This window comes from Tarenaya hassleriana, unplaced genomic scaffold, assembly GCF_000463585.1.
Source record: "Tarenaya hassleriana unplaced genomic scaffold, ASM46358v1 Cleome5, whole genome shotgun sequence".
NCBI lineage: Eukaryota > Viridiplantae > Streptophyta > Magnoliopsida > Brassicales > Cleomaceae > Tarenaya > Tarenaya hassleriana.
The window spans coordinates 5,498,828-5,525,818 of record NW_010967707.1 but is presented as its reverse complement, the minus strand read 5'-3'; the positions used below and the strand labels follow the sequence as shown (position 1 = coordinate 5,525,818).

The 26,991-nt window shown below is 38.1% G+C and overlaps 9 protein-coding genes across 13 annotated transcripts in view; 7 read left to right on the top strand and 2 right to left on the bottom strand.

The window, feature by feature from the left end:
* The window catches only part of LOC104827160, a 1,950-nt gene extending 654 nt beyond the window's left edge, over positions 1 to 1,296 (top strand). Inside the window, exons 2-4 of the mRNA XM_010560259.2 lie at positions 461 to 521; positions 606 to 789; positions 933 to 1,296. Coding sequence (XP_010558561.1) covers positions 461 to 521; positions 606 to 789; positions 933 to 975 — 288 coding nt within the window. The 3' untranslated portion in view covers positions 976 to 1,296. The remainder of the gene's footprint in view (positions 1 to 460; positions 522 to 605; positions 790 to 932) is intronic.
* A 404-nt stretch (positions 1,297 to 1,700) lies between these two features.
* On the bottom strand, positions 1,701 to 3,504 carry LOC104827158 (40S ribosomal protein S7-3-like). 2 transcript variants are annotated; one of them, XM_010560257.2, is made up of 6 exons: positions 3,398 to 3,504; positions 2,851 to 2,935; positions 2,682 to 2,755; positions 2,464 to 2,587; positions 2,080 to 2,262; positions 1,701 to 1,996 (listed from the first exon to the last, which is right to left on the bottom strand). In XM_010560257.2, exons 2-6 carry the CDS (start codon positions 2,923 to 2,925, stop codon positions 1,880 to 1,882), a joined length of 573 nt encoding a protein of 190 aa, XP_010558559.1. In that variant the 5' UTR covers positions 2,926 to 2,935; positions 3,398 to 3,504; the 3' UTR covers positions 1,701 to 1,879. The 2 variants fall into 2 exon arrangements, with proteins under 2 accessions (XP_010558559.1, XP_010558560.1); XM_010560258.2 differs by having other exon boundaries at positions 3,390 to 3,481.
* Positions 3,505 to 5,313: 1,809 nt separating this feature from the next.
* On the top strand, positions 5,314 to 7,284 carry LOC104827157. Its single transcript, XM_010560256.2, has 4 exons — positions 5,314 to 5,415; positions 6,028 to 6,224; positions 6,355 to 6,418; positions 6,521 to 7,284. The coding sequence occupies exons 2-4, from the start codon at positions 6,064 to 6,066 to the stop codon at positions 6,824 to 6,826; spliced, it is 531 nt and encodes a 176-aa protein (XP_010558558.1). The 5' UTR covers positions 5,314 to 5,415; positions 6,028 to 6,063; the 3' UTR covers positions 6,827 to 7,284.
* Positions 7,285 to 7,989: 705 nt separating this feature from the next.
* Positions 7,990 to 10,268, top strand: LOC104827156 (dendritic arbor reduction protein 1). Of its 2 annotated transcripts, XM_010560254.2 has the most exons (6): positions 7,991 to 8,882; positions 8,980 to 9,094; positions 9,190 to 9,371; positions 9,478 to 9,623; positions 9,745 to 9,894; positions 9,992 to 10,268. In XM_010560254.2, the coding sequence occupies exons 1-6, from the start codon at positions 8,252 to 8,254 to the stop codon at positions 10,142 to 10,144; spliced, it is 1,377 nt and encodes a 458-aa protein (XP_010558556.1). In that variant the 5' UTR covers positions 7,991 to 8,251; the 3' UTR covers positions 10,145 to 10,268. The 2 variants fall into 2 exon arrangements, with proteins under 2 accessions (XP_010558557.1, XP_010558556.1); XM_010560255.2 differs by lacking the exon at positions 9,992 to 10,268 and having other exon boundaries at positions 7,990 to 8,882; positions 9,704 to 9,863.
* Positions 10,269 to 13,073: 2,805 nt separating this feature from the next.
* LOC104827155 (probable carboxylesterase 17) lies at positions 13,074 to 14,273 on the top strand. The gene has a single exon (XM_010560252.1). The coding sequence runs from the start codon at positions 13,126 to 13,128 to the stop codon at positions 14,137 to 14,139; it is 1,014 nt and encodes a 337-aa protein (XP_010558554.1). The 5' UTR covers positions 13,074 to 13,125; the 3' UTR covers positions 14,140 to 14,273.
* A 681-nt stretch (positions 14,274 to 14,954) lies between these two features.
* Positions 14,955 to 19,088, top strand: LOC104827154 (T-complex protein 1 subunit zeta 1). The gene is made up of 15 exons (XM_010560251.2): positions 14,955 to 15,219; positions 15,308 to 15,371; positions 15,499 to 15,634; positions 15,899 to 16,050; positions 16,138 to 16,185; positions 16,305 to 16,397; positions 16,556 to 16,662; positions 17,025 to 17,139; positions 17,216 to 17,302; positions 17,659 to 17,863; positions 17,956 to 18,050; positions 18,174 to 18,242; positions 18,343 to 18,450; positions 18,556 to 18,674; positions 18,848 to 19,088. The coding sequence occupies exons 1-15, from the start codon at positions 15,086 to 15,088 to the stop codon at positions 18,921 to 18,923; spliced, it is 1,608 nt and encodes a 535-aa protein (XP_010558553.1). The 5' UTR covers positions 14,955 to 15,085; the 3' UTR covers positions 18,924 to 19,088.
* LOC104827153 (uncharacterized protein DDB_G0275933) lies at positions 18,935 to 20,395 on the bottom strand. Its single transcript, XM_010560250.2, has 3 exons — positions 20,246 to 20,395; positions 19,534 to 19,681; positions 18,935 to 19,418 (listed from the first exon to the last, which is right to left on the bottom strand). The coding sequence occupies exons 1-3, from the start codon at positions 20,298 to 20,300 to the stop codon at positions 19,340 to 19,342; spliced, it is 282 nt and encodes a 93-aa protein (XP_010558552.1). The 5' UTR covers positions 20,301 to 20,395; the 3' UTR covers positions 18,935 to 19,339.
* Positions 20,396 to 20,862: 467 nt separating this feature from the next.
* LOC104827152 (14-3-3-like protein) lies at positions 20,863 to 22,909 on the top strand. Of its 3 annotated transcripts, none has more exons than XM_010560247.1 (5): positions 20,863 to 20,963; positions 21,335 to 21,854; positions 21,958 to 22,080; positions 22,298 to 22,414; positions 22,527 to 22,909. In XM_010560247.1, the coding sequence occupies exons 2-5, from the start codon at positions 21,369 to 21,371 to the stop codon at positions 22,617 to 22,619; spliced, it is 819 nt and encodes a 272-aa protein (XP_010558549.1). In that variant the 5' UTR covers positions 20,863 to 20,963; positions 21,335 to 21,368; the 3' UTR covers positions 22,620 to 22,909. The 3 variants fall into 3 exon arrangements, with proteins under 3 accessions (XP_010558549.1, XP_010558551.1, XP_010558550.1); XM_010560249.2 differs by having other exon boundaries at positions 20,865 to 20,963; positions 21,347 to 21,854; XM_010560248.2 differs by lacking the exon at positions 20,863 to 20,963 and adding an exon at positions 21,001 to 21,133.
* A 3,691-nt stretch (positions 22,910 to 26,600) lies between these two features.
* LOC109117262 lies at positions 26,601 to 26,948 on the top strand. Its single transcript, XM_019204086.1, has one exon. The coding sequence runs from the start codon at positions 26,648 to 26,650 to the stop codon at positions 26,780 to 26,782; it is 135 nt and encodes a 44-aa protein (XP_019059631.1). The 5' UTR covers positions 26,601 to 26,647; the 3' UTR covers positions 26,783 to 26,948.
* The last annotated feature ends 43 nt before the right edge of the window (positions 26,949 to 26,991 follow it).

Here is a 26,991-nt window from a genome sequence, read left to right as displayed (position 1 = left end):
GGGAGGGGGGAACCATATGGAGTTGCTTGGGCTCTGTTCAGATACTAGGTTTCTTACCTTGGTTGGCTAAATTCAACATCTTTGGATCTCTCTTCAGAAGTGTCTTCTCTTGTTTGATTGTGTCTGTAATTCTTCGGTAACAACTTCTTCCTTACATGATCATTTTCACTATTTCGTCTGATTCTTACGATCACTCTTAAAGATACTTGTTTGATTAACGCAATGCTTGGCACTCTCTCTGGTAACCTTGGACTACATTGTCATCATGTTTGCATCTTCGGTGTGAAACATGTGAGGTTTTAGAGTTCCATTGTCTTCGTCTGGTCGTGTGGCATTAGGCAATAGGCGACCAGAAGGTGCAGGTAGAAACAGGAGAAGTGCTTCTTCATTGAGGAGAAGCCTTTTCTTGTCTTATTCTTCAGGTGGGTGGTGATACTCATGGTTAGTATTCATGTCACAGGAGCTGCACAAGAGGCGTATGCAGATAAAGGCGAAGTCGAAGATCCAGAAGAAGGGAAAAGGTTTGCCCTTTTTTCTGTATGGTAAAAGATTGGATCTTATTCATCCGTTATCATCTACTAAAGCTTCTGTGCAAATTGCATCAGACGGTAAGAGACCCGGGTTCAAGAATCTTGAAGGTAGAGCACCTGAAGATAGTGATAGTGATATCTGTATGAAACCGGAATACTCAAGTTCTATTACAGTCGAAAAAAGCGATAAGAACGGAGGATCCTCCTCTGGTGTAGACAACAAAACTGGGTATCGGCCACCAAAGAAGCTACATTGGGGGTGAGTCTGTCTCTGCAGTCATTTTTTTCTATTCTATAAATGTTTTCGGGTAACTCTGCTGACCTGGGTGTGCTCGGGTTATCTCCTTTTGAGCAACTTGCTAAGTCATGATGCTTGTTTGGGTTGGATTGTGTTGTGAGCAGACTTGAACCGAAGGAACGGTGGGAGAGAAAAGCCAACATGTAGAGAGATTGACACACTAAACAATCGAGGACCAAAGCAATCAAAACAGTTTCAAGCAATGCCTATGATTGTGTTTCAGATGTCCGACGGAAAGATCGCCGGAGAAGATGAACTCGACAGTAGAGAGAGAACAGTTATAGAGAGAGAAAGCTTAGAGAGAGAAAATGATTTGTATTCAATCGTTAATTCTGTTTGTACAGTTTACTGGAGCTTAAATACTCTGTTTGAAATATAAACCCTCTACTTCTATCACAGGCTTATATGTACATATGTTATATACACTGATATTGTGATCATATGTTCATGGAAAAGTCTTAGAATTGATGTCCGGTGAATCTATCAGTATTTTGCTATGATTGGAAGTGTTGAATTCGGAATGGCATGCAAGGTGTAACACTTTGTGTTGTTATAATGATGTATACAATTACGAATACTGAACTCTGTGGCTCGTAAATAATTCAGTGCTGACATGTTTACTAGATACTGCTTTAACTTATGTTTCAGGAGCTCCTTCCCTGAGATCCAGGAACTAACTGGACGGGAATGAAGACAAGCAAAACATGTCGTAAGCATTAAAGATATTGATCAAACAAAGAAGTGAAGTTGAAGTTGACATGAACGTTTGAACAGAAAAAGTTGTCTGCATTGGAAATCCTGATCAGAAAAAAGATGGAGTGTTGAAGATGTGAATATTTAAGGTCTAACATGCATTGCTATGTATATTTGGGCAGAAAACGATGGTGGGATCTTGTAAATAAAACTTTGAAAATCTTGACAACTGAAACAAGGAATAATAACAGTTCAAGAAGTTCCCTCTTCATCCAAACGCCACCAAACTGGAAACTCAAAGCATTCTATCCCACAAAAACGTTGAGCAGAACAAAATTCATCTCATCATATGCTTCGTTCATTCATTGATAGGGTATTCAAACACGACATCCTTCCCCGTAAGCTTCCGGTAAACACCCATCATTGTCTCGAGCTTGTACTCGGTGTTGTTCCTCTCCTTGGCGTCCAAAAAGATCTGATTATACAATTTTAAAGGTTAAACATGTAACCCAGCCAAATCTTTCAGAAAATCAAGCTAACATGAATGTCCCATGTTACCTTCTGAACCTTGGAGCCATCGAGGCGGAATCTGATGCGTTTCCCGACAATCTCGGCGGGGTAGGCGACATCCTCAAGCATGGCTTCATGGACAGCAGTAAGAGTTCGGGTTCTTGGCCTTTGAACAGCAGAACCCTTCTTCGGAGGACGCAATATCCTTCTGGTGGCAACCACGATAACATCCTGAACAATGTTCGTACATTAGTATCACCATCCAAATACCAAAATTTCATTTGAACAACCAAGAACCCTTGATACTGACTATGATATCAGAGTAAAATAGATTGCCTAGGCAAGCTTTACATACATGGTGATTACAGAGAACCGGCTTCTCATGGCTGGCAATACACAAAAGTGAAACCAAATGATGAAAAATCAAATTACCTTGCCACTGAACTTCTTCTCGAGCTCCCTAACAAGGCGAAGATGAATCTTGCGGAAAGCCTTCCTCAATCTGAACGGAACATAAATCACAACAGCCTTGCGGTTTCCGGATATATCCATGTGACTACATAGAAAAAACACATGACCCATGAGTTAAATCACGAGAAAAACAAGACAATCTATTTCGCCAATGAGATACAAATTACAATAACACATACACTGCTTGGTTGATGTACAGATCTTTCAAATCGCTTTTCAACTCCTGGTTGGTATTCTCCAGATCAAAGAAAGCCTGAGAAGGCCAGTTACAGGTATCAATCAGTAACCACAATTCTTAAAACTTAAGAATGAATGGCAATAAGTTTAAGAGATAACGTGAATGAGAACCTGAGCAACTTGCTCCTCGAACTCAGTAGGTTCCACATCCTTGTCCTTACGGATCTTGTTCTGAGCAGAAAACATGTTTGCAGATCTACAAGCAAAAAAATGAGACGATGATGATTTAGCCAAACTAATCCCATGGCAGCAACAAGCTTCAACACAAATGTAGAGCATATGCAACAAAAAAAAAATCATCGTCTAGCCAAATCATAGCATCAAAATTAGCTGCTTTTAGTACCAGATTAGTTCAAAACATGCGAAGTAAAACGCCGAAACATAGCAAGCTAATTGTTCTGAGAAATTTTTTTAAAGATTTTTAGACGAGAAAAGCGCCATTGTTTGATGGTGTGAAGGAGCTCAACCAATCACATTATCCTAAACCCTAAAACCACGAATCAGATATATCACGAAAGTTGAAGTTTTCCTCCAAATTGACATAGGTGAATAAAACCACCAGCGTATCCCTGGAAGAGAAGAGGACCAAACCCTCCACCGAAATCGGAAGCGAAACAAAAATGATAGGTAAAGTAGAATCAAAAACTAACAGGCGTACCGAGCAGCGAAAATTGGGTCGAAATCCGCAGAGACGACGAAGAACCCTGGGGGCTGCTGCTGCTGCTTCAAAGAGAGCTACGAAATTAGGGTTTTCCTGCTCTTATGCTGTTTTGGGGGATGCCAAGTAGGGTTTAGAATGTCGTTAAAATTTTGAGGCCCATTCATTTAGATCTCATTAAGGCCCATTTAGGCCCAATAACAGTAAGGAAAGACGTTTTCAAATATATTATTAAAAAACAATTCTACACAAAGAATGGGTGCCCAAATCCAAAACAAATCTCGGAAATCACAGTCAACTTCGGAGAGGATAAACCGAAAAAAGATTTGTTTCTACGTCACAAGATTTCATAAACCCGAGTAGTTATGGGTTCCTAAGGAATTAAAAAAAAAAAATCGCTAATCTCAATGGTTATTTACCCCAAAAAAAATATTTCCTTACTCACAACCCTTTTAAAAAAGAAACTTTTTTTCAAAAAAAAAAACAAATAAACGGATAATCATGAACGGAATTAGTGAATGCTACGGTGTAAAGGAATGAAAAGCGATAGCTTTGATGATTTCAGAGCCATTTCTTCTCTTTCTTCCCCCCTTCCATAACCCTAACAATTTTTTTTTAAAAAAAAAAAACAGAATTATTCGAAAGACGAAAAATCGGATCCGACAAAGTGGCCACGGCGACCATTTCATGCCATCATCATAATAGTAATAATAAAAAAGGTTCGATCTTTTTTTCTTCATTTGTTTAGTGAGACTTACTCACTAACAACTAGCATCGATGCGTTCGTTCGTACGCGTAGGGCTCAACTCAACGGGTGATTTTACAAAGACGATACGCCCCGCGGGCGGTGAGGTTCGATGGACAAAGCCCAATGAAATAGTGACACGTATCCCCGTATGAGCTGGAGAAATTAGGTTGTGTGACAGTAACAAGGCAGTCACGTGGGGTAGAACATGGGGCACGCAGAACGTGATTAGGTGAGGGACTGTGGTCTGATTGAGAGATCTTCGACCAACAAATGAGTTGGATCCAATCTTCTCTTCTTTCAAAATCTTGCAATATATTATATTATATATATATATAATATTTAAAACTCAAGAAACAGTTGCTAATGTTACAGCTTAACAGTCGATGATATATATATATATATATATATATATATCCCTTAATTTGTTCTTCTTCTTCCTTCCAGTATTCAGGGCGTGAATGGCGCGCATGTCGGGGAAAAAAACAAATCGTTGCATCTATTTTTCCACGATTGTATAATTTATTTTAAATTTTATTCGGTATTTTTCTTTTTCAAGCAAAAGGGGATGGAGGAATAGTCAACTCTGCTAGGGTTGTCGTGTCGGACGATGTTTTCAATGACTTTCTTTTTTTTTTTAAAAAAAACGTCAAACTTACCACTGATATCACACATGCCTTCTTTTTTTCATTTCATTATTTCTTTATTATTATTTTCTAGGGGTAACTATTATTCCTTTATTATTATGACACCGAAAACGCATCTTTAATATGGCAAAGAAAAAGAAACACGTATTTAATATGGAAAATTCTGTGACATCTACGTAACAGCTGTATATTAAAATAGCATAATGACCCGTATTTACGAGGTGCATTCAAATATCCTTACAAAAGGATATAGTTATGTAAATAATATATGAGTATTCTTGTGTTCACATTTTAAGGTGGAATTTCCATTTATCTCAAAATACGAAAAAAAAAAGATTTTTTTTTGTTTGTTTGTTGTTGTTGTTGTTTTCGGAAGTAATGGTTTCTTTAAGATGGTAATTCCAAATATTTTAAATATGTCCACGAATGATATTTATTTTAAAATTAGAAAATCACGAAAACGACGCCGTGTGGGTGTCATCTTCATACTTGCCCACAGTTTCTCTTTTCGCTTCTTCCTTTATAAAACCCATTCGCATCCGCTCATTTCTCTTCTCTGTCTCCTTGTACGCGGCGGCTACGTTGTGGATCTCTCTCTCTCTCTCTCCCCCGGGGAAATTCTTCAGGTTTCTCTCTCTATCCTTCTCTTCTATAACTCCGTTTATGGCGGACATGACAGAGTAGAGAGTTGTTTGTTTCAGATCTCTCTTTCAATCTCGTTTTTTTTTGGGGCCGGGTTCAAGCTTTCCGGATCTGGGTTTGCTTGTAGATTTCTGGTCAACGTCTTGTTTGCCCGATCCGAACTGTTTTCGGTCTCAATCGCCCTTGTAAACCCGATTCCTTTATAATTTTGAATGATCTGTTTTCCCCTCAGTGATTCGTGAGTTTGGGGTCTGATTTTGGGGGAACTTTGTTTTTTCTCTCCTGTTTCGGATGAGTTGTTCAGATTCATTTGATTTTTCTATTCAGTCCTGAGTTTCTGTTTGGCTTCCTAGAAAACTAGGGGGATCAGGGCAAAGCTGGATGATTTGGGGGGAATCTTATCCAGTAATTCTCGATCTACTGTCGTTTGAATTTGAATGAAATCAGACCCATAATTTTGAAGTTTTCTCAGATGTTCTCAAGTGCTGAAGATCTCTTTTATTGTGTATCAAAAGCGTGTCTTTAATGAGTGATTTTAAGCTGAAGCTCAGAATCTGTGTAATGATATGGTGTTTGATCTGTTTCCTGATGCACAGATTAGGCGTTCTTCTGCAGATCAAGGTGGTTCGAAGATGAATCATTGCAACCTTCAGCAGAACGCCTTCGTTTCCCGCGACGAAATGAGAGGGTTTGTTCCGATCTGCGATCCGAAGGACCTCGTCGTCTGCCCTAAGCCCCGACGTGTCGGTATCCTCGCCAACAACGGCATGCGGCCTCTTAGATTACACGTGAGGTAACAAAGTCTCTTCCTTTTATGCGTACTTCGTCTGATAATTTGTATGGATTGCTTCAGTAACATCGCATATGCTCTGATCTGGACAGAAAGTTTTATAGATCTTAATGAATTTTGTTTTGGATTTCAGTCAAGCCGCTGAGGTGTGTGATTCTAAAGCAGGGGCAGAGCTTTTGGACATAATCCTCAGAAAGGTGTGTATCTGTTTGAGTGTTCTTTCATTCGAGTTCCGTTTCAGTGATTCTGTCAAGTAGTGCTCCATGATTCGAATCTGACAATGTCTTGTAACTGTCCAGGAGGATTATGGAACAGGGCAATCGGTGTTGTCTGTAGGGTCATCGCCCCCATTTTTTTGCGGGTCGCCTCCAAGCCGGGCAGTGAATCCACAAGTGCAAGATGCTCGTTTTGGAGATGAGAAACTGGACCCGATCTCGCCCTCGCCCTTGTCGTCCGGTTTCCCGTCTCCAACATCGGCAGCATCTCGTGGCAAGGGAGGTTACGTTAGAATGAAGTTTGGGCTGAAACCAGCCGCAGTTAGAGTAGAAGGATTCGATTGCCTGAACAGGGACCGCCAGAACTCGAGCATCCCTGCCATGGCTTAGAACAGAATTCAAAGTGTACATAAACCCGGTATTCAAAAGACATCACCATCATCATCGTCATCATCATTATCCTAACGAAGGAGGAGAACCATTTTTTGAGCAAAATTTTTTTTTTGTTTTCCCTGGGAAAGGGAGGAGGAGATGGAGAAGAAGATCAGTTTCCACCACAGCCGCCATTATCACAGTTTGTAACTATGAGGTTAGTGTGTGTGTGTGTATATACAAGTAGTAGTAGAGTTAAGAAATTTATGTTTTGATTCTCTCCTTCTAATCTATGAAGCCAATGTGTAATGTGAGTGTTTTGTCTGTTTCCTTTTCTCTGGGAATCACCAGTGAAGAAATAAGAAAGTGTGGTTTCTATGTCACTGTTGTATAGATTCTTCTTGGTGATTTTCTTTGTAAATGTTATGTAATTCTGTGTTTTATATGTATGTATATATATATATTGTTCTTGAGAATCTGTCTAACAGTTCAAATCTATTCGATCTAGTGGATAAATTTGTTCAAATTACAAATGTACAAACGTGTTCTGTTCGATATGCATGCATGTCAAAATCGAACAATAAAATTCAAAATAAAAAAAAATATTATTTTGTACTAGATGTATGGTTTTTTTATGATTTTAAAATATAATCTGCAAATATATATATATATATATGCTAGCAGTGAAATAAAATTTTGGACTTTGTCTTTTAATATTTTTTCGTAAAGAATTTTGTTTGATATGCAAATTAATTTCGAAATGCTACAAAGGGATTTTTTTTATATAACTATTAAAATGCAAAAATAATCACTCCAATGACAACCTCAAGGCAAGAAATGAAATAAAAACACCACATTCCTCGTTCTTATATAATAAATAAAATATGATTCATGAAAAATCTACATGTACAGTTTTGAAAGTTAATGAAATACCAACCTTTAAAAAAAAAAAAAAAAAAAAAAAAAAAACCACCCTGGCAGACGAAAAAAAAACGATTTTAAAAGGAAAAAACGCATCTCTTGGAAAAATTCAATTACAATTGTTTTTTAAAAAAGGAAAAGAGTAAAAAAGATCCCGTAAAAATAAATTCAAAATCTGCGAACCAAAACAAATAATAACAATTTTAATCCAATCAGAATTTTCTTCCCGTTTTAATAAATTAAAATCAATACTCACTTGAATGAAATCTGTGTCTCTTGCGACGGCCGTTAAGTTAACTGTCACTCCCGCCTTTCGCTTTGTTCTCTCTCTCTCTCTCTCTGTGTCTCTCTCGAACACACCCATTCGTTTATTTAAGCACTTTGAGGATCAAACATGTTTCTTCCTCTTGCACTCTCTCAAGCATCTGAAACGGTGCTTGAGAGATTCTCACTTCACTCCCCTTCGCTTTTAGTAAACCCCCCGACGGGTTCTGGTTCTGGTCCGAGATCGAGCATTCGTCAATGGCGGGGGATCCAATGTCCGACGCTGACGACTCGTTCCATGACCCTTACGACGGTCCTTTCACCGACGAAGAACTCTTCAATATCATCTCAGACCCCGACCCCAGTCTCCTGGATTTGTCTCTGAATGATCCAATCATTGGCGATGCTAACCCTCCTCTTCCTCCTGCACCAATGGAGACAAGCATTAATGTTAACAATGTTGTTGGGGACCCGCCATTGCCCGAATTCCCTCACGGATCGACTAACGATCAGACTCTGTCGTGGACGAGGATCGGAATGTTGGGCGATGAAGCCGTTGGAAATGTCGGAGATGGCAACAACAATCTCGAAGGGAGTAGTTGGGAGATTAGGGGTGATCATCTCCATCAACATCAACATCATCAGCATCAGCATCATCCTCCTCATCCTCACGATCAACATCAATATCAATATCAACAACAACAACAACAACAACAACAGCAGCAGCAGCAGCACCAGCAGCAGCATCAACATCATCATCATAATGCTGAGAGTTATGAAGCGGGTGAGTCGTCTTCGATGCCAGTCTCTGTTCGTCCACCACGGGGGGAGGGAGGCGCTTTCGTGTGCAATTGTTGCCAACCCCTTCGAGAACTCATTCACACCAATGGTAATTAATTTCTACCCTTTTTCGATCTGTTTTTCTCTCGGTTTTTGATTCTAAACTGTACAAAACAAATACCTGTGTTCATATATATACATTTTAGGTCAAGAGGTTACGAGACTTGATATCCACGGAAGAATCGGGATGATCTGCCACGCGAATCTCATCATCCAACCGGACATAGCAACTTCCGAGGAGTATGGATACCAAACATTCCAGTAAGTGAAATCTCTGTCTTAACTGCGGTAGTTTAGTCTCATTAATTTCAACTCATGTCTGAGACTTGTGTTATTGGAAACCAAAAAAAAAACAGTTTCGGTAACCAAAGCAACGAGGAAGTGAAGGAGTTCTTAGAGCAGTACTGTGCAGAGAGGGCTCAGGCCGGTTTCTGGATGGTTCAAGATTCGCTCGCATCTTTCTATCAGATGATGAGCATTGGTCTAGACATGGACCCGCACGGCTTGGAGCCTTTCGACACCGGTTTGCAAAACTCCGGTATTTACATACATATATACGTAATCACATCTTTCTTTCTGAAATTGTATATCTACACATACAAATCAAAACATTAATTGATGGTTGTTAAATCTATGGCTTTTAGCTTCTGATGTGGTAGTACCGATAGCGTCAACGTCTGCCGCCACTGTGTCTGCTGCGCCTGCGCAAGAGGAGCCGCCGCCGGTGAAGAACGAGCAGGCGGGACCGTCAAAGGAACGAGAGAAGAAGAAAACTCCTCTCGCTGCTCAGGTTCGGTCATTCACTCACTCATTAAATCCTTAAAACCGTTTCTTGCGAAAGAAGAAATCTAGGGTTTCTCCTCTGTATAGAAACTGAACCCTGTTGTTGATACGGACGAGGAGAAGAGCAGAGGGAAAGAACGGGGAAGCTAACGCTGAAGGACATTGGAAAATACTTTCACCTTCCGATAGAAGAGGCGGCCAGGACGATGAAGCTGTGCCCTACGGTGGTCAAGAAGATTTGCAGGAGAGGAGGGTTAGCAAGATGGCCTCACAGAAAGGTGACGGAATATATATATATATATACACACACACACACGCACTTACTGTTATCAAGGATAGCCATGGAATTACGTAATTATGCATGCATGCATGCAGATAAAGAGCGTGGAGAGGAAGATGTCGACGTGGAGGAGTGTGATAAGGACGACAAAGAAGCCGGAGGAGAGGGCTCGCGCTGAAGCCGAGATCCAAAAGCTCGAGGCTGAGATCGATAAGATTCGTTCTGACGCCCTTAGAGACTTTGATTAATTACTAATTACTTTTCTTCATATTGGTTGGGGGGGCAAAACACGTTGTAATATTAATTAATTATAATAACATGCCTCCTCCTCCTTAATTTGTAGTGACAGAAACAAACGGAATCGATAAATTGTTTACGAGAGAAATCATTTATTTATTTCTCGAAACGACGGGAATATCCTAATCAATTGGGCAGATTAATTAAAAAAGGATTAAGTAAATCAAATGATGATTAGGAATTTAATATCCGCCCACAGTCATCAGAGAAAAGGGACCGAGAAACAGACGAAGTATAATTAACTAACGATTATAATTTTACGTAATAAAATAGGGTAATAATTTTCGGCGGTGAAATCGTCTCATGTACCACGTTGTTTGTCGTGGGACCCATGCTAGGCCCAATAGAAAATGGGCCTTTTTACATATATTATGTTATTGTTATTATATACATATATATAATATATGTATGTATATAAATTTTCTGATTCATGGCTTGTGAGTGGTAGCTTACTTCTACGAGAATCGATCCCTTGTGAAGAGGAGAGACTATTTTCTTTTCCGTTTCTTTTTTTGGTTTACTTCCATATGATTTTCATGTATATATTTCTTGCTACATGATAAAAATGGACCAAACTTTATCTCCAATAAAATATTCTTCGATATCATGAAAAGATAAATTCCCGAAATCAAATATTTGAACAGGAAAGACGGAATATTCTTATACAAACAAACAAAATAAGTCAAATCTTTCCTTTAAAAAAAATCTCATCTCTTTTCTGTTTAATTCATGTATGGATTACATGACATGATGGAATTGATTTTCATATCATATGATTCAATCTTTCATTTATATGACATGTATAAGTGTATTATACAACTAAATGAATTCTTAAATAAATATAAACGCTTTTAAAAAATTATAAAAAAAAATACTCTATGATATCATAATGTGGTTAGATATTTTATGGAATCCAATGCCGATAGTTGGTATTCTTCGTTGAAATTTTGGCATTCTGGTCAAAATGCATACGAATTATGGCTGTTAGATATTCAAGATGGTTCAATTAATAATAGGTGTTTAAAATCATTTTATAATCCGATGGTTCAAAATTTTATATGGGGAGGAGAATTCATCTTGACTTTTTCAATTTTCTATAAGATATAATTGAGTCGAAAATTTGATAATTTTTCATACATGAAAAAAAAATCGATGTTAGATATCAAAATCTAACGCGGTAGAAGTTTCTAATGAATTTTAGAGTTTTAAAAGAGTTAGGGTATTTATTTAAAAGTTTGTAAAATTTTATTTAAATATTATTATTTAATAATATGGTTTGGAATTTTTTTTTATTATATATATATATATATATATATATATATATATACACTTACACACTGTTAGACTACGATTTAATCAGACTTGAATGTCATACTAGAGTTCTGAAATTTGTTATTATCAAACTATAAAATGATATAATGAAAAAAAAATACTACTTTGATTTTTCCGCTATTCATTCTGTATATAATTTTATGTGAATTAATCTAAGTAAATAAAAACAATTTAGTAGTATCGTGGGTATATGTGAGGCTCAAAACACTAGTTATTAATTATTTATCCATAAATTTATAATATTCCAACGTTTAAATCATGAGAAAATTCTCCCATAAAACAAAATACTGCATAGTTATCAGATTTACCCCTTAAAAATATATATATATATAATGTCATAGCATATTCGAGAGGGAATATTGCAAGGATTTTGTAGATTTGTGTTATTTGTACTTAGTAGCCCATATAGAATCTTTGACCTCTTTTAATTCGGTGGTGGTACATGTTGGCATATGTGAAGAATACAAGAAATTTGGGGAGAGAGAATCTATAAAGGGTGGCTTAGTGGTTGTACAATATATATATATATATATATATATAGTAATCGATCAATTGGTATACATTATAATAAATACGAAAAAAAAACAAAATTTGACTAGTCCAACCGGTGAAATGTGATGTAAAACGTCTATTTCATCCCAAATTCGAATTTTAAATTTGGAAGATAGAATATATAATCTAAATCATATGATTGATTTTCGATTTTTACCCGGGGTGGGGTGGGGTGTAGGTTGTCCGATTATAAAAAAAAATAAAAAGAAAATACGACAAAAACAAAAGTAAAAGCCAGTCATATAACTTGACAGAACCACACAAGTTGCACGATCAAATCAACAGATATAATCATGGAACTATTCAAAACCCCACGAGATAGAATAAAATTCTTCAAGATAATAAAATATGTTCGGAATATTATCTATCCAAAAGTTAAAAATCTTCATGTGAAATTTAAATAATAATAATTTTTTTAATAAAAAAACAGCACAAGATCCCCCTCCGCGGCTGGTCAAACACGGGACTCACACTCAGTTTCAACAATCGGTCAATAGCATACGTGCATGCTTATACATCACACGATATTTTCTTCGTTATTATACAAACCTATCGTGAAATAGATTTGCAATTCCGGTCCCGAATCGTATTATTAATTTTCGGTCTCATATTAGTCTGAACATTGATCCACGATATTCGATTATTTAAAAAAAAATTTATCTAAAATATAGTTCTTGAATATTTACAATTACTATATACTACGGTTCAAAATCAAAATAAGCATTTTGATAATAGGAATATAAATAGATTTCAGAGTTCATATTTACAATGCTTTTGGAATATGGAATTCTTCCACGTGAAATACAGTGCCACTAGTCAGATTGACAACAAGTTAAAAGCAAGAAGCTTCTTGGAACTCCTCCAATATAGGATCATTCCTTCAATTATTTAAATCAATTAAATTTCACATAATTCCAAAATAAAAACACACATTTTATACATAATTCTCTATATAAGGGCCCTCACCAAGTAGTATACCACGTACCATAATTCATCCCCCGTAAAAAAAACCTAAAACAAAAAGACTAATTCATCCTTAATTTCCTTAATGGCGGCCATTTCCTTCGTCTCCAACAACCACCGACTTTCCGACAACCGCCGTCACCACCACGGCCCTGTCGTGGAGGAGATCGACCCTCTCCTTCGGGTTTTCAGCGACGGTTGCGTCGAGAGGCCTCCGGTCGTCCCGACCGTCCCACCATCCGTACTCTCAGACCCATCTAAACTCACGGCCTCGGACATCAAACTGACCAATGACATCTGGACACGTGTCTACGTACCGGCCGGACACCACACCCCTCTTCCACTTCTCGTCTACTTCCACGGCGGCGGCTTCTGCGTCGGCTCCGCCTCATGGGGTTGCTACCACGAGTTCTTGTGCAACGTCGCCGTCAAAGTCCGGTGCGTCATCGTATCGGTAAATTACCGTTTAGCCCCTGAGCACAGGTTACCGGCGGCGTACGAGGACGGCGAAACCGTCATTGCATGGATAAAGCAGCAAGCTTTTGATAAAAACCAGAAGTCTTGGTTAAGTAAATGTGACCTATCGAGCGTGTTCTTGGTCGGAGATAGCGCCGGAGCGAATATAGCGTACCACGTCGCCGTGAGGTTAACCGCGAGTGGCAGATCCGTAAATCCATTGAACTTCAAGGGCATTGTACTAATCCAACCCTTTTTCGGCGGGGAATCGAGAACGGCGTCGGAGAAGGTCTCCGACAAAAAGAACTCGAACTCGGCCCTGACTATGTCGGCGTCTGACACGTACTGGCGTCTGGCTCTACCACGTGGAGCGACGAGGGACCATCAGTGGTGCAACCCTAACCCGGCGAGTCTGCGGGAAGCTGGGAAGTTTCCGGCGGCGATGGTGATGGTGTCGGAGATGGATGTGTTGAAAGACAGAAACTTGGAGATGTGTAAGATGATGAGAGGATGTGGTAAGAGAGTGGAAGCTGTGGTTTACGGAGGAGTTGGGCATGCCTTTCAGATTCTCCATAACTCTCCCATGGCTCACGTTCGAGTCCAAGAAATGATGTCTCACCTCAAGAACTTCATCAATCCATGACCCGTATACATACATGCATACATACATATATATATATATATGCTAGTGTTTTGTTAACTGTATCTAATGATCAGTCCTAAGTAATGTAGTTGCGATATAGATGTGTTTAATTATGCAATTAGTGTTCAATGGAAGGTTACAGTTATTACTTAGTTTGAGACACTGTTATTATCCTGCTTTTGGAAAATGTTTCATAATTCATGGTAACGTAATTACATATAAGAATTATTCTGAATGTACATGTTCATAATTATCTGTATATAATAAGTTGTATTTCAACAACTGTATGTATGTAGAGACGATAACGTATTTAAGGTCGAGTTCGATACTGAATGAGATAACATAAATTTTTTTTTTCCACATTTTCTCCGGTTTTCTCTCATTTTCTCTATTCAACTGTCTGAACTCGATCTGTTCATACGTCCCATTTGAGAATAATTATCAAAAGTTATTTAAGACACATGGTGATCTATAAAAAAAAAATACATACAAGTTTAAGAATTTAAATGTGAAATGAATCTAAACAGGTCTTGTTCTAAATTATAATAGAAAAGCATTTTGGAATCGAGTTTAGATGTTATGCAGTCCCAAATGAAGAAAAATATGATGTTTTCTCCTTTCGGAAGTTTTTCTCCATAGACAATAATTTTTTTTTTATAAAAGGGGAATCAAAGTGGACAGATGAATTTGTCGTGGCGTGATACGGTGTCGTTTTTATATACCCGTCGACTCGTCCAGAGGTTTTCCTTTTCCCTCACCCTCACTTCGCATTCTCGCGTCAGCAAAAATTTTGAAAGCAGGAAATTAAGAAATACAAAAGCCCCATTTGAGTTCCAGAAAGCCCTAGTACATCCATCTCTCTCTCTCTCTCTCTCTCTCTCTCTCTCTCTCTCTCTCTCTCTCTCTCTGTTTCTCCATCCCTGTGCGAAAGGCAAAGGCTTTGAGAATGTCGCTGCGAGTTCTGAACCCTAATGCCGAGGTTCTCAACAAATCTGCGGCGCTTCACATGAACATCAACGCCGCCAAGGGTTTGCAGGATGTCCTCAAGACCAATCTCGGTCCTAAAGGAACCATCAAGATGTACGTCCCTCTCTTCGGATCTCTCCGACTGTTTCTTCTCTGTGTTTCGTTTTCGTTCCTGTTTTATTTTATCGTGTTTGTGCGTTAGGCTTGTTGGTGGTGCCGGAGATATCAAGCTCACCAAGGACGGTAATACGCTGTTGAAGGAAATGGTGGGTCCGACAAAACCCTAGATCTTGTTGATCCGTTGGAATTTAGCTTCGTGTTCCATTCCCAAGTATGCTTGTCTCGATGATGCTTATATATGTGTATACGCTGTTACCTGGCTTATATTTGCAGCAAATTCAAAACCCAACAGCAATCATGATTGCCAGAACAGCTGTTGCACAAGATGACATAAGTGGCGATGGTACCACTTCCACTGTCCTCTTCATCGGCGAGCTTATGAAACAGTCTGAACGCTACATCGATGAAGGTTAATCATTTGCTCCGTAGCTAAAATTGTCTGATTTTTTCTGTATTGAATTGTTCTTTAGATCTTGCCCAGGGATCTTTGCCGTTTCGGTTTGATAGTCTGTTTATTATCGTTAACCTTTAGAAGTGTTCAGTTGTCCTTAATCCCCCCCCCCTGCAATGTTTATTTTAGTTTGACATGAATTTGGTTTGTCTATAGGTTCTGGTATCTATTTGGTATTTTGAGAAATGGTACACTCACGAGTACGAGTTATGCTTATATCAGGAATGCATCCACGCGTTTTGGTTGATGGTTTCGAGATTGCAAAAAGGGCTACGCTCCAATTTCTCGAGAAGTTCAAGACACCTGTTGTCATGGGTGATGAGCCTGATAAAGAGATCCTAAAGATGGTTGCAAGAACTACTCTGAGAACCAAGGTACACTTCTGATTTTTTCAATATGTTCGCTTAGTTTTGGCCGTGGTCCTTCAATTCACTTGCTAACTTACCCTTTATTTTGTGTAGCTGTACGAATCTTTGGCTGATCAACTGACTGACATTGTTGTTAATGCGGTGAGTTTGCTGAGATTTCAATTGGAATATCATTGTTTTGTCATTTCCACCGGGGTGATGAATAAATTTTGCATCAGTCTTTTCAAGTATCCTGAGTGGCTACTTCCCATTTGAAACAGGTTCTCTGCATCCGAAAGCCCGAGGAACCTATTGATCTGTTTATGGTGGAGATAATGCACATGCGCCACAAATTCGACGTTGACACACGTTTGGTACGTCTTTAATTTCGTGATCTTATTGCTTGGTTCTAGTGTAACCTGTGGATGTCCAATTTCGTGTAACTTATGAATCTTCTAGCTTATAGGGTTAAATCTTTTACGGGATTTCGGTTGCTAATTATAGTACCATCTTGGTTTACTAAATCCATTAGGTTGAGGGGCTTGTCCTTGATCATGGTTCTAGACACCCTGACATGAAGCGACGTGCAGAGAACTGTTACATCCTCACTTGCAATGTCTCATTGGAGTATGAGAAGAGGTGTGTATCTAGAAATTTGTGTGTAATTATTCTGAAACACAGCATTTTGTTGCATTGCATTCTACTTTCTGTTTGTAATTTAGTTCTCTGGTTGATTGGGTAAAAGGAAATGAAAAGTCGCTAATTGGAAGAATGAACTCGTTTATCTATGGAAACTAGGAGATACAAGGGTTCACGGGGACTGTACTAGATCTTATCGAAACCTTTATTTAGAATCTGGACATAGTTGCCTTTTTCTTTGAATTTTATTTTTAAAATATCTTAATTGGTAGCTTTTGTTTTGTTATGCATTTTAATCAATTAGATAAGATGTATATATAGTTTTAATGATTGGTATCTAAAAAAAAACTTCTTTCCATCAGTGAAATTAATGCAGGTTTCTTCTACTCCAATGCGGAGCAGAGGGAAGCCATGGTTGCTGCAGAAAGGCGTTCAGTTGATGAAAGAGTCAAAAAAATTATTGAGCTGAAGAACAAGGTGAGTCTGAAACCACCTATTTCGGGCTACGTGGTTTGTTCTTTCAAGTATTTTACATGTTTTATTGCTTGTGCAGGTTTGTGCTGGCACTGATAACAGCTTTGTTGTCATAAATCAGAAGGGTATTGATCCACCATCGTTGGACCTTCTTGCTAGGGAAGGGGTAAGATGTAATTAGTTTATAACTTTTGTGGATCCATAATCATGTAGTTCCCGGTTGCCATTAGCTGGTAATAGTCATTTTGATGTCCTAGAAGAATCATAAAGTGCCACTGAAGGATGTGTAGTTAAGTAAATTGGATCTGACTGTAAAGGCAAAAGTAGCAATAATCCATTAATACAGAAACTAGTACCAAACAAAAATGGAAAGAGTATTTGCATAAATGCATTTTACTTCTGGAACTCACAATTTTTGCGTGTCCTTTATACTTAGCTTTCCTTTTCCGTGTTCTATTTGATTTTTTACATATGGAGGTTGTTAAATCTGGTTACTTTGTGTTTGTATGTGGGTGTGTCCAGATAATTGCCCTTAGAAGAGCAAAGAGGAGGAATATGGAACGTCTGGTTTTGGCCTGTGGTGGAGAAGCTGTGAATTCTGTCGATGACATGACACCCGATTGCCTTGGATGGGCTGGACTTGTCTATGAGCATGTTCTCGGTGAGGAAAAGTACACCTTTGTTGAGCAAGTGAAGAATCCTCATTCATGTACCATCCTCATTAAAGGTACTATGACCAACATTTATCTTTTGACTATTTTTTTTCCGTGTACGATTCTTCTCTGTACATGCTCATCCTTCACAACCTCGGTTTTGTAGGGCCTAATGACCACACGATTGCTCAAATTAAGGATGCTGTTCGTGACGGTCTCAGATCAGTCAAGAATACCCTTGAAGACGAGTGCGTTGTATTGGTGAGTACCTTCTTATCTTTGTAAACATCTAAAGAGTTCGCAAAGGCATACCGAACAAAAACAAGAAAGAAAACATGGTGGTGTTATTCTGGTTATGCTTATTTGTGATTGACGCTTACACAGGGAGCTGGAGCTTTTGAAGTTGCAGCGAGACAGCACTTAATCAACGAAGTCAAGAAAACCGTTCAAGGGGTATCATTATCATTGCTTTAATGCCTTCAACACTATATGCATCTCCAAGAGTCGGGTCGTTTGGTTAGAGGCTGCTAATGTCTGTGTGTGTGTATTGCAGCGTGCCCAACTGGGTGTTGAAGCTTTTGCTGATGCCCTTCTCGTGGTGCCAAAGACACTGGCTGAAAATGCAGGGCTCGACACGCAAGATGTGATCATTGCTCTAACTGTACGGCTTTATATTCCTCTTCCTCGTCTTTCGCAAAGAATGATGCAATTTTTTGTGTGTGTTTGCTATGGTCTGATCTTTTTCTTTTGTCGGGTGTAAATGAAGAGCGAGCACGACAAGGGGAACGTGGTGGGTCTGAACCTGCAGGATGGAGAACCCATCGACCCACAGTTGGCGGGTATTTTCGACAATTACTCTGTCAAACGCCAACTTATCAACTCAGGGTATGTCAGATCCAACCCTTTTTTTTTGTACAATCGCTTTTGCCCTGAGCTCCCATTTCTAGTGGGAGCAAATATGTCTGAAAGGCATGTGTTTTTCGGGACATGTCTAATGAATGCGTAAAGTTATGTCTGAAAATACTTATATGTGCCGGTTTGAATGGGTAAATATGCAGGCCGGTGATCGCGTCGCAGTTGCTGTTGGTGGACGAAGTGATCCGTGCGGGAAGAAATATGAGGAAGCCTACTTAGTCTGTAGTTCCTTTTTTTTTATTCCAAAGTCACTTTTTGGGATCTTAGATTTCATGTTTGAAATTGTGGGGGAGATGAAAAGAACTACTTGTTTTTTGGAAGGCGTTTTCTATGTGGTTTGTCACTGTTTTGATTGTTGGAAATGTGTTTCTTGTTGGACATTTACTTAGATTTCAGAGTTATGAGGGGAAAAAAATTTTCTTTTCGCATTCAAGGAATGTCCTGTCACTCTACTTCCGTATATAAGGAAGATAGGATAATAAAGGTGTTTGTATTGATATGACAAAAGCGCCAAAAGCGAGTTGAGGGATGACTTCCAACTCGGTTCCAGAGGAGCAGATATTGATCTGACTCGGACTCGGACTCGGACTCGGACTCAGTAAATGGCAGAGAGAAGAACTATCCCGTCTCACCAACTATATGGCTGCAGAGCTGTTGCCCTCTTCCTGGAGCATGTACTCCCTCTTCATTTCCTCCAAGACGCCATCGTTTGTGCTGCCAGAAATGAGCAAATATTGATGTCTATGCCCACTAGGCTGAATCTATACATATACCCTATAAGAATGGATGGGTTCCATAAACAAAAACCAGGGTCTCCAAGGGAACTTACTACTGGTGAAGGCAAGCATTTAACTCTTTAGCTTGGTTACGGCATTTCCACACAACAGAAAATGTTCTTCCTGTTGCGCATTGAGCGTACTTTGAGGTGTAATGATCACACTCCTTTAACGCCTTTGCCTTCATCTTGCTCCTCAGAGCTGTAACAATTCGGTCAAAGAACAACAATCCACCATGGAAAAGTTAGTACCTTCAACTATTCATCACAACCCACCAATTGTTGTTATTCCATCGGATTGATTTCGAAATGAGCAACTAGCCAATTTTGCTATTTATCGGTTTCTCCCCCATTTCCATGCCATTCATCAGCAGCTGAGGGCGGGCGATTGAGGGTTCGAAACATGTGATTACACAGTTAACAGATCATAGCTTTCCTCTCATTTTTCAGATGCCAAAGGCTTGTATTTCTAAGGGTTTATCGAAATCCTTCTACTTCCTATTTCTAAGATCGTAAAATCCCGGACCCAAGTTTCCGTCGGATTCTCCTCCACTTTCCCGACGTTTCTCGGAAACCAAACAGGGCTTTCAAGATGTGAACCTATTTATAAAAATCTACCATCTTCCGCTCTCTACCACAGAAAGGCGAAATATCGGATTTGAATTCCCCTCATTTTGCAGGAACCACAAAGTGTAAGAACCAGTGTCAATTAGGAATTAGGGTTTAGAGCAGCGAAGAACGGAGAAGTTACGACATTGATTTTTACCTTCTTCCACCTTCTTCTTGACGTGATTCTCACGCGCTTGCTGCACATACCCCATTGACGGACCTTCGAGCTTTAACGACTTCCCCCGATTCCAATCCGACCAAGCGATGTACAGAGGGATTGATCAATTTCTGGTGATATTATGAACAGAGAAGTAAATAATAAGGCCAAATTACAAAATCTCTTATTTACTTTTTATCTCCCGTATATTTTCATTTATTCAAGAAAGATCCTACTTATATAATAAATGCAGCATATAAGGTATCAATTATTTACATTTTCACCCATATAGTTTCTAAATATTCCAAATTGTCCCATATAGTTTGACAGCAAAGAAAATACATATACTAGTTGCCTTGTAAATATAATAAACGATGTGTAATTAATGCAATGTAACTACTTTAATTGGGATTTCAATTAAAAAAGGGGTAAATTAGCTGTACTGAAATTTAAAATAAACCTTGTTATTTGATTTTGCAAAATGATTTTAGTCTGGGTAAATTTTTAATTAGCAATGGCAATTAAGCGATAGCATTTTTAACCGCGGTCAAAAACCACCGTGGCATGGGTTAGAAGATGAGTTAGTACGGAATATTTGCAGCCCAACACTTGTCGTCTTGTCATTGGACCTTCCTTCTCTCTCCTCTAATTTAAAAGCCCCCCATTTTCGTCCCCAATTCCCAAAAAAAAGCCCTAAATTCGAATTCGAGTTCTAGAGGTACGCTTCTTCTCATCTCTCCTTGGTGTTTTCGTTTCATTGTTCGCACCTTTTTGTTCGTCTGTTTCCACTGTTGAACTCTTATCTCGATCCATATTCTGAGATCTGGTGGAGTTGCGACGTTATTCCATCGGTTTTGCTCTTCTGATTGTTTCCTTATAGATCTGGAGGTATTTCACCTTTGCGATGCTTGTCTTGTCTTGAATTCATGGTGTTTGGATTGATCTCTATGGTGGGTCTTGATGTCGTCCGTTTTTCTACTGAGAAAATGCTAGAAATGTTATAGCTTTGTGTTTTTTTTTTGGAAACGCTCTTTCGGTGTGGGCATATGCTTGGTTTTACTCTGACATTGACTTTGATCTTTAACGAAGTTGGTGAAACAGGACCTATAACAGTTTAACAAAGATGTCGCCTTCTGATTCGACCCGGGAAGAGAATGTTTACATGGCCAAGCTGGCCGAGCAAGCTGAACGCTACGAGGAAATGGTGGAGTTCATGGAAAAGGTTGCAAACACAGGCGACACTGAGGAGCTTACTGTCGAAGAGAGGAACCTCTTGTCCGTTGCTTACAAGAATGTGATTGGTGCGAGGAGGGCTTCGTGGAGGATTATATCTTCCATTGAGCAGAAGGAAGAAAGCAGGGGAAACGAGGACCACGTCTCGATGATCAAGGAGTACAGAGGCAAGATCGAAGCTGAGCTCAGCAAGATCTGTGATGGCATTTTGAACCTTCTCGAGTCTCACCTCATTCCTTCTGCATCCTCTGCCGAGTCCAAGGTCTTCTACCTCAAAATGAAGGGTGATTATCACAGGTACCTCGCCGAGTTTAAGACCGGAGCCGAGAGGAAGGAAGCGGCTGAGAGCACTCTGTTGGCCTACAAATCCGCTCAGGTTATCAGTTTGTTTGATTATCTAAATCTTTTGTCATCGGTTGTTCTCAACCTAGAGACCACCAATGAGCAGAAGGGTTAATGTTGTTTTTCTTGTGATGCAGGATATCGCTCTCACTGAACTGGCTCCTACTCACCCGATCAGATTGGGACTTGCGCTTAACTTCTCTGTCTTTTACTACGAAATTCTCAATTCACCTGATCGTGCTTGTAACCTTGCTAAGCAGGTCTGGATTGCTTGCTTATGCTATTTCTTTTCTTCTTCCTTAGTGGTTAATCTGCCCTGTTTCTATAAAAGCTGTGATGCTTTGTCTTTTGGCCGAGTGTTACTGTATAAATGCATGCAAGGTGGAATGTTAGTGTAGCCCTTGAATTCTCTAATCCATTTGCATGTATTATGGTGTCGGTTTAGAGCTAAGCTGGAACGGAATTGGCTTGATGCAGGCTTTTGACGAGGCAATCTCTGAGTTGGACACGTTGGGAGAGGAATCATACAAGGACAGTACATTGATCATGCAACTCCTCCGTGACAACCTGACCCTCTGGACTTCCGACATCAACGTATCTGTCTTCTCCACTATTCTATTCATTCGTCTACATCTAATAAGATTCAACCCATCTTTACATCTATTGTAGCTTCTAATGAGAGAGAAACTGTGTGGTGTAATTCCAGGACGAGGCCGGAGATGAGATCAAGGATGCCTCGAAAGGGGAAGCGGAAGAGGGGCAACAGGCGGCGCAGGCAGCAGCTCCACCAGCGCAGTGATGTGAGTGAGACAGGTCCCATGAGTACAAATACCGAATATCATTGCCCTAAATTCACAGATCAGTAGTTTTTATTTCTGTCTCTCTGGAAGATGTGGGTTTGTAGAAGCAGAAGTTTCGATTTTTCTATGGAAAACTCTTTTCTTTCTTGGTGGTGGAGCTTTGAGTGTTGTTTACTTTGGACTTGGGGAGGAAGGAAGAAAGAATGTCACAGTGAATGGATTTGGGATTTGTGATGTGCTTCTAAAAAGTAAAAGCTGCCCCTTTGATTTTGGTGGAGGATACAAGTTATTATGGAGCCCTTGTGTCTGAAAATGTGTTGTTTTACTTGAAATCAGTTAAACCAACTTTGGTTCGGTTTCAGTTTGAATTCCAATAACCTTGGCATTTTTGTAACACCTTTGAAACTATGGTCCATGTTCAAGATTATCTCAATCTAAGTCAAAATCCCTATCTTTTTTAAAAAAAAATAGCATTATAATATTACATTTTTTTTGTTTATTAATTTATTAGATATTTTATTTTATTAGCCGGTGTGGAATTATTTGCAACATACACATGATCTTTGCATATATATATATATACCAACATTATTCGCCATCTTGTTAAAAATGAGGAAAAACAAAATTAACATGTAAAAAAGAAAACAATAATAATAAATATTACCTATAACATCTAAATCATGGACCGACTGTAGAGATGGTGGTGGTGGTACATGTTGGCATATGTGAAGAATACAAGAAATTTGGGGAGAGAGAATCTATAAAGGGTGGCTTAGTGGTTGTACAATGACCATATCCATATCCATATCCATGTTCATGTCCATGTGCATGTCATTGTTCTCATCGCCATCACCACAATTCATTTTGTTCAAAATACAATCCACCACTTTCTCCTCGGTTAGGTTAAGTATACCGAAATTAGATAACCGAACCGGTTGTTGAGCCGAATCCGGGTATTTTGTTAAAACAAAAAAAAGGAGATTGGTGTGCCCAATATGGTATATGGGGAGTGAGCCATGGAGATGATATATACATATATCCAAGATCAAAAAACCATTTAGAGCACAATGCTTTGATAGATATAGCTTTAACAGACCAACATGTATGGGTCTCTGGCCCAATATACATAATATAGTTATATGGACCAATTATATAATAGCGGTTCATGCAAATTCTAAAAACCAAATACAGGAAGATGTATGCATCTGATAAAATGAGTGGGTCTTTTTCTCAATTATAATTGTAAAATTTAAATTAAAATGCCAAGAAGAAATATCTCCTCCTTTTGTGAGAAAAAACGGAAGATATCAACATGTTTTGTGGATGAAATTGAAGGACAAAAAGTTTTCTGAAGGGCCCACCAATGAAAACATATTTATATAAACAGATTTCATATTTTCAGTGTTCATTCAATTGAATGTGTGTGTTGTGTATGTATATATACACACACATATACATACATATACGGTGGGTCTATGGTTTATGAGTTACTCATCATGATTAATTTTTTGTTGTTATTATCATCATCATCATTAAACAATTAAGTACATTAATATTAAATGCTATATTAAAATGATAAAAACCCATAGTGCATCTAGAGATTGATCTCCTACAGTAACCCTAGCTATTTCAACCACATGCATATTCTAAATTCAAATATTGATATATATATGACCATGTAAAATTATGATTCCATCGATCCATTTAGACTTATGATCAATGAATCAAATATCAGTTGTATTCGTTAAAATATGATATACAAGTCATGGGCGGACCGATGTAGAAGGTAGTAGGGGCATTGGCCCCCACTTTTAAATAAACAAATAAGTATTTTCTTTATAAATTATATAAAATTTTAATTAAAATCGTTCAATGCCCCGTAATAAAATTAATTTTGTTTCTCTAATTATAATTTATGCCTCCAATTAAAAATTATTCTCGATCCGCCACAACAACTAACCTTACAAAACAAATGAAGAAAAATAATTTTCTCTCTCTCTCTATATATATATTAATGTGTATATTCGTACGTGAAACACAAGAATGAAATTGTCACTATTTCCAAGATATCAGATGCTTAATTGTCCAGAAACTAATCCCTCTATACTTATCAATGATTAGTGAACCAAATCACAAAGCTGATCAAATAATCCTTGATACGTTGAACCGTACAATTTTTTTTACGGACATAATCTTCGAATAATCCAAGACAAAGATACGGCTCAAGATGATTAAGTTCGTTGTTACTAATCCATAATTAATTTGGAAAACAGAAAAAAAAAATAGTAAATTACGATTAGTGAGGACACAAAAAGTAAAACAAGGTTGTCTTGTCTGGGTTATGCCTAACACTGTCACGCGACTTTCACTTGCGGCTTGCTCCACATGCTGTAATCATATATATATATATATATATATATGTTATATTTTTTCGGTTTTTCAAATTTAAATTTGGATGGAAAATGAGGGAACAATAACTTCGGGGACAACACAAGTTCAAGACTCATCAATGGTAAGTTGCTCTTTTTTTTTTTGTATAAAAGATATACATTTTATTGGCAATTCACTGCATTTGCTGGCTTTCGGAGTCAACATGTTGATAAATTTACATAAAATATCATATGGGTTATCCTGAAATCACTAAATTTAATATGCAATGTTTTATATTGTTTAATCTTTTCTTTATTTTGAAAAATAAAATAAAATAAAAAGTTTTGTGATTCTTAAGTGAAAGATAAAACTATATATCATTCAATACTTTGAGAAATGGCCAACAAATATTTTGATTTGTATTGGAATGTAACGTTTTCATAATCATATGACATGAAAATTGTGAAGAATTATACAGCTCGTCTTCAACAATCTTACCATAGATTAAAAAGATTCTGTTCATGAAACATGTCATAGGGAAATGAGATTAATGTAGAAGGCACAAGACAGTTTCAAGAAATCGAGGCTTAAAACTATGGGTTTGGCGATTAATTAAGGAACTAATTATTGAGTAATTAATAATATAATGGGCAAAAGTTTTGTATGGTTGGGTGGGGGCTTTGAAGCAAGGCCAGGTTCAAGTTACGGCTGAGTGCATGGCGGAACACGAGAAAAAGACACGTGGGATCATGTTTTTGCCTTGATATTATCTAAATTGAACCATTAAATTAATTAAGTTTAATCAGTAATCATGTCCTATTGATGTTGGGTTTGATGAAGGATTCACATAAACAACGTTTGGCAACTTCTAGGGACTGCAGATTTATAGTAAATCGTGTGATGTTTTTTTTTTTTTTTTTTTTTTTTATCTAGGGTTCGAATTGGGGCGAGGGAACTTTGTCTCTTCTCACCTTACCATTCAGTCACCCCAAACTGAATAATCAGTTATCATAAGTTAAATAAGTTATGATATTAATTTGATTTTACGGTCGATGAATCAAAATTGAGTGAATTAATGGTACCAAGCGAGTAGGAAACAATCAACGTCCTCCCATTTTATTGGGTTTGGTCCATTTCATTCGAAGCAAAAGCTTATTATATATGATTTAGTTGGTCAACAAAAGGATTTCACTATCTAAGAAATATAGTCTCAATTAATATATTCTTATACTTAGTTATACAAAATTAGTGATTCCATATATATATATATATATTGATTTTATATATTATTATTGTGGTTGTTATTATTAAAATTAAGAGATGTTATACAACCGATTGTATACAGCCGACGGATGCATCTTGGTTGGTGGGTTCATATTCTTGTGCAAGTTGGTGACGTGGCCTAATTATAAATGTGAGTACTTGTTCAAAGATTGTTATATCCATCATTTTAAATTAATCGGATAATCAGACCTTTTTTTTTAATATTTGAAATATTCTGCGGGGACCACAAAATCCTCACTATATATATTCCCTCACATATCTTTCTATAACAGTCCCAAGCTTCTCTCTTCTTCAGTTAATTAACATCTCTCTCTCTCTCTCTCTTCTCTCTCTCTCTCTCTCTCTCTCTCTCTCTAAGATTATAGGTGGACATATGGAGAGCGTCAGAAACAGCTCGGAGAAGAAGACGTCATACAGCAGAAGACTTGGGAAATATATGAGAGAACAAAAGGGGAGGATTTACATCATAAGAAGCTGTGTAGCCATGCTCCTTTGCTGGCATGATTGAACATGCATGCATGTACATGCACATGCACATGCACATACACATACGCATGTGTCTGTGTGTGCGTGTGTACTGTTTTTGCCTTTTGTAGTCCGTTTTGTAAATACATATAGTTGAGAGTGATCGATGACCAGTTAATCAGAAGATCTCTACCTTTTTATGCAGTAAATCAAGAGTACAACTTCATTGTTTATGAATCAGAACTCTTCCGA

Coding starts and splice junctions, on each gene's coding strand:
- LOC104827158 (XM_010560257.2), bottom strand. CDS start 2,925: ATGTTTTCTGCTCAGAACAAGATCCGTAAGGACAAGGATGTGGAACCT. Junction 2,588..2,681: donor CTGTACATCAACCAAGCAGT/GTATGTGTTATT, acceptor TTTTCTATGTAG/TCACATGGATATATCCGGAA. Junction 2,263..2,463: donor AGAAGAAGTTCAGTGGCAAG/GTAATTTGATTT, acceptor AACATTGTTCAG/GATGTTATCGTGGTTGCCAC.
- LOC104827157 (XM_010560256.2), top strand. CDS start 6,064: ATGAATCATTGCAACCTTCAGCAGAACGCCTTCGTTTCCCGCGACGAA. Junction 6,225..6,354: donor CCTCTTAGATTACACGTGAG/GTAACAAAGTCT, acceptor TTTGGATTTCAG/TCAAGCCGCTGAGGTGTGTG. Junction 6,419..6,520: donor TGGACATAATCCTCAGAAAG/GTGTGTATCTGT, acceptor GTAACTGTCCAG/GAGGATTATGGAACAGGGCA.
- LOC104827156 (XM_010560254.2), top strand. CDS start 8,252: ATGGCGGGGGATCCAATGTCCGACGCTGACGACTCGTTCCATGACCCT. Junction 9,095..9,189: donor TATGGATACCAAACATTCCA/GTAAGTGAAATC, acceptor AAAAAAAAACAG/TTTCGGTAACCAAAGCAACG. Junction 9,895..9,991: donor CAAGATGGCCTCACAGAAAG/GTGACGGAATAT, acceptor GCATGCATGCAG/ATAAAGAGCGTGGAGAGGAA.
- LOC104827155 (XM_010560252.1), top strand. CDS start 13,126: ATGGCGGCCATTTCCTTCGTCTCCAACAACCACCGACTTTCCGACAAC.
- LOC104827154 (XM_010560251.2), top strand. CDS start 15,086: ATGTCGCTGCGAGTTCTGAACCCTAATGCCGAGGTTCTCAACAAATCT. Junction 16,051..16,137: donor GAACTACTCTGAGAACCAAG/GTACACTTCTGA, acceptor TATTTTGTGTAG/CTGTACGAATCTTTGGCTGA. Junction 18,451..18,555: donor ATGTGATCATTGCTCTAACT/GTACGGCTTTAT, acceptor GTGTAAATGAAG/AGCGAGCACGACAAGGGGAA.
- LOC104827153 (XM_010560250.2), bottom strand. CDS start 20,300: ATGGGGTATGTGCAGCAAGCGCGTGAGAATCACGTCAAGAAGAAGGTG. Junction 19,682..20,245: donor CAAGAAGAAGGTGGAAGAAG/GTAAAAATCAAT, acceptor GAATTGTTACAG/CTCTGAGGAGCAAGATGAAG. Junction 19,419..19,533: donor AATGCTTGCCTTCACCAGTA/GTAAGTTCCCTT, acceptor CATTTCTGGCAG/CACAAACGATGGCGTCTTGG.
- LOC104827152 (XM_010560247.1), top strand. CDS start 21,369: ATGTCGCCTTCTGATTCGACCCGGGAAGAGAATGTTTACATGGCCAAG. Junction 21,855..21,957: donor TGGCCTACAAATCCGCTCAG/GTTATCAGTTTG, acceptor CTTGTGATGCAG/GATATCGCTCTCACTGAACT. Junction 22,415..22,526: donor TCTGGACTTCCGACATCAAC/GTATCTGTCTTC, acceptor GTGTAATTCCAG/GACGAGGCCGGAGATGAGAT.
- LOC109117262 (XM_019204086.1), top strand. CDS start 26,648: ATGGAGAGCGTCAGAAACAGCTCGGAGAAGAAGACGTCATACAGCAGA.